The sequence below is a fragment of the Pteropus vampyrus genome, unplaced genomic scaffold (assembly GCF_000151845.1).
Source record: "Pteropus vampyrus isolate Shadow unplaced genomic scaffold, Pvam_2.0 Scaffold317, whole genome shotgun sequence".
Lineage (NCBI taxonomy): Eukaryota > Metazoa > Chordata > Mammalia > Chiroptera > Pteropodidae > Pteropus > Pteropus vampyrus.
The window spans coordinates 554,755-556,609 of NW_011889098.1; the positions used below are offsets into that span (position 1 = coordinate 554,755).

Genomic DNA, 1,855 nt, shown 5'->3' on the forward strand with positions numbered 1-1,855 from the left:
TCAGCTCTAACGGCGAAAACCATGTAGAGTATGCAAAAACAGCTTTATGGATTGCTGCTAAGTAGGATACGCTGTAGCTGAACGATCTGACAATTTTTGATCGGTATGCGGAAAACTTCACGAGCCCTTCTCCAACATGTGCATCTCCATCTCTTCCGATCACGCCTCTCCTGCGCCCTGAGTCTCCGGGGTCTTCCAGGGAGCTTTTCCCATCCTCCTTTGTGCCTTTGCTGTACATAGTCCCTACCCGCAAGGTGCTTCTACTCCCTAATAACCGCCAAGCATCACTTTCTTCAAAACCCAGCTCAATCCTTCTCCCTTTCAGGAAGTTATCTGTTGCCCTGGAGTGAAATTGCTTTAGAGTCCTCAGCCCTTACTGTCATTTCCCTGATGCTTTTGTTTGCTTTATCATCTTCTCAGATAGACTTTGAATGCCATAGACAGTTCTATTTTTAGCGCATGCAATAAGTACTAAATCTATGATTTTGAATGAATGAATCGGTAAACATACACTCTGCCGAGCAAGGATCATTTCTTTTCTTTGTACTTCCCAAAGTTCAGGCGAACGGTATATTATCAATAGCTCTTTACTAAACCGGATGGAGGAATGTATGGGCGTTGGTGCACATGACCTCTGGCTGTGATGCCCACACGTGTTTTCCCTCCCCATCCCGTTTCCACCTCTTGCTTCTGTGAAAGATCAGATAGATTCTTCTCTAAAAGGAGTGCCATCCACGGAGAGAACTTACCCAGGTCAAACTGGCCGGAAATGTAGCCACAAGTCTGCTGGACTTCCTCGCTGTCCCAGCCCAAGGGGTAGAGAGCGCAGCCAGCACCAATCAACAAGCCTGCAAAGAGATAAGACAAGAGGGCTTTACAGGTGCCCATCTGCATCCCTAGATAAAGGTGGGGAGGGAGATGATCACTACGAGCAATATACCAAAGGCGCATGGCAGTTGCTTTTTGGAAAGCACCAGCCACGGCTCCCTTTAGCCATCTAAGGTTAGTTTGATTCCAAGAACAATTTCGACTCTGTTTAAAAGGAAAAAAAAAAAGAAAAGAAAAGAAAAAAAAAGAAGGAAGGAAGGCAAGGAAAGAAAGAAACTGTGAGAGACAGTTCAGTTTGGTTCCCATTTTGCTTTTTGAAGCATTAAAAGCCTTGCAGATCCTGTTTAGGAAACACAATCCAGAAGCCTTTATAATTACTCTTGTAAAAAGCCAGGCAACTCCACCGTCAATCCACCTAAGCCAGTAATTCGAGAGCAAGCAACAGTGCCTAAGAGGTTATGCTTCCTCGTTCATTAGATTGTTTTTCCGACTTACGCATTAAAATAGAATGTTTCGGCGTTGTTGAATTTTGCTAGGGGCAAAGAGAAGCACTTCGGCGCCCGTTCAGTGATTGAACCTGTGACCCACAGCGCCCGTTAAACCGCTCCATTGAGAAGAGGAAAGTCACCGAGTATTCACCCGGCTCAGAATACACTAGAAGACAGGCGCTTATTGTCGTCTAAGTCCTCCGCGCAATTACGACCAAAGAGTTGATGATTAAACTGACAGTTTTATTTTAATAGACACTGCGTTACCACCGAGGCACACTCCGAGCAGATAGCTTTCCCTTGGTGAGTCTTTAGTTTTATATCGAAGACTAAATCAATCAGTTTCACAAGAAGCCGAATGAGACTGAAGTGCTCACCATGTGAATCTGAAAGCTAATCTGAAAGTCACATCTCGTCACCTCAAACAGCAGTATCCTCACCGTAAGTCCCACCACGGTGCTGGGCCAGTAGGACCAACACAGCAGTCTGACTGCCGAGAACGCCACCCCTGTCTGAGGGACTGTGGCTTATGGGGCGCT

General features: G+C 45.9%; 1 protein-coding gene across 1 annotated transcript in view; it reads right to left on the reverse strand.

Moving 5' to 3' along the window:
* Nucleotides 1-1,855, reverse strand: part of LHFPL6 (LHFPL tetraspan subfamily member 6) — a 213,987-nt gene that overhangs the window by 14,926 nt on the left and 197,206 nt on the right. The window contains exon 2 of the mRNA XM_011377588.2: nucleotides 750-848. Within this exon, the coding sequence (XP_011375890.1) occupies nucleotides 750-848 (99 nt within the window). The remainder of the gene's footprint in view (nucleotides 1-749; nucleotides 849-1,855) is intronic.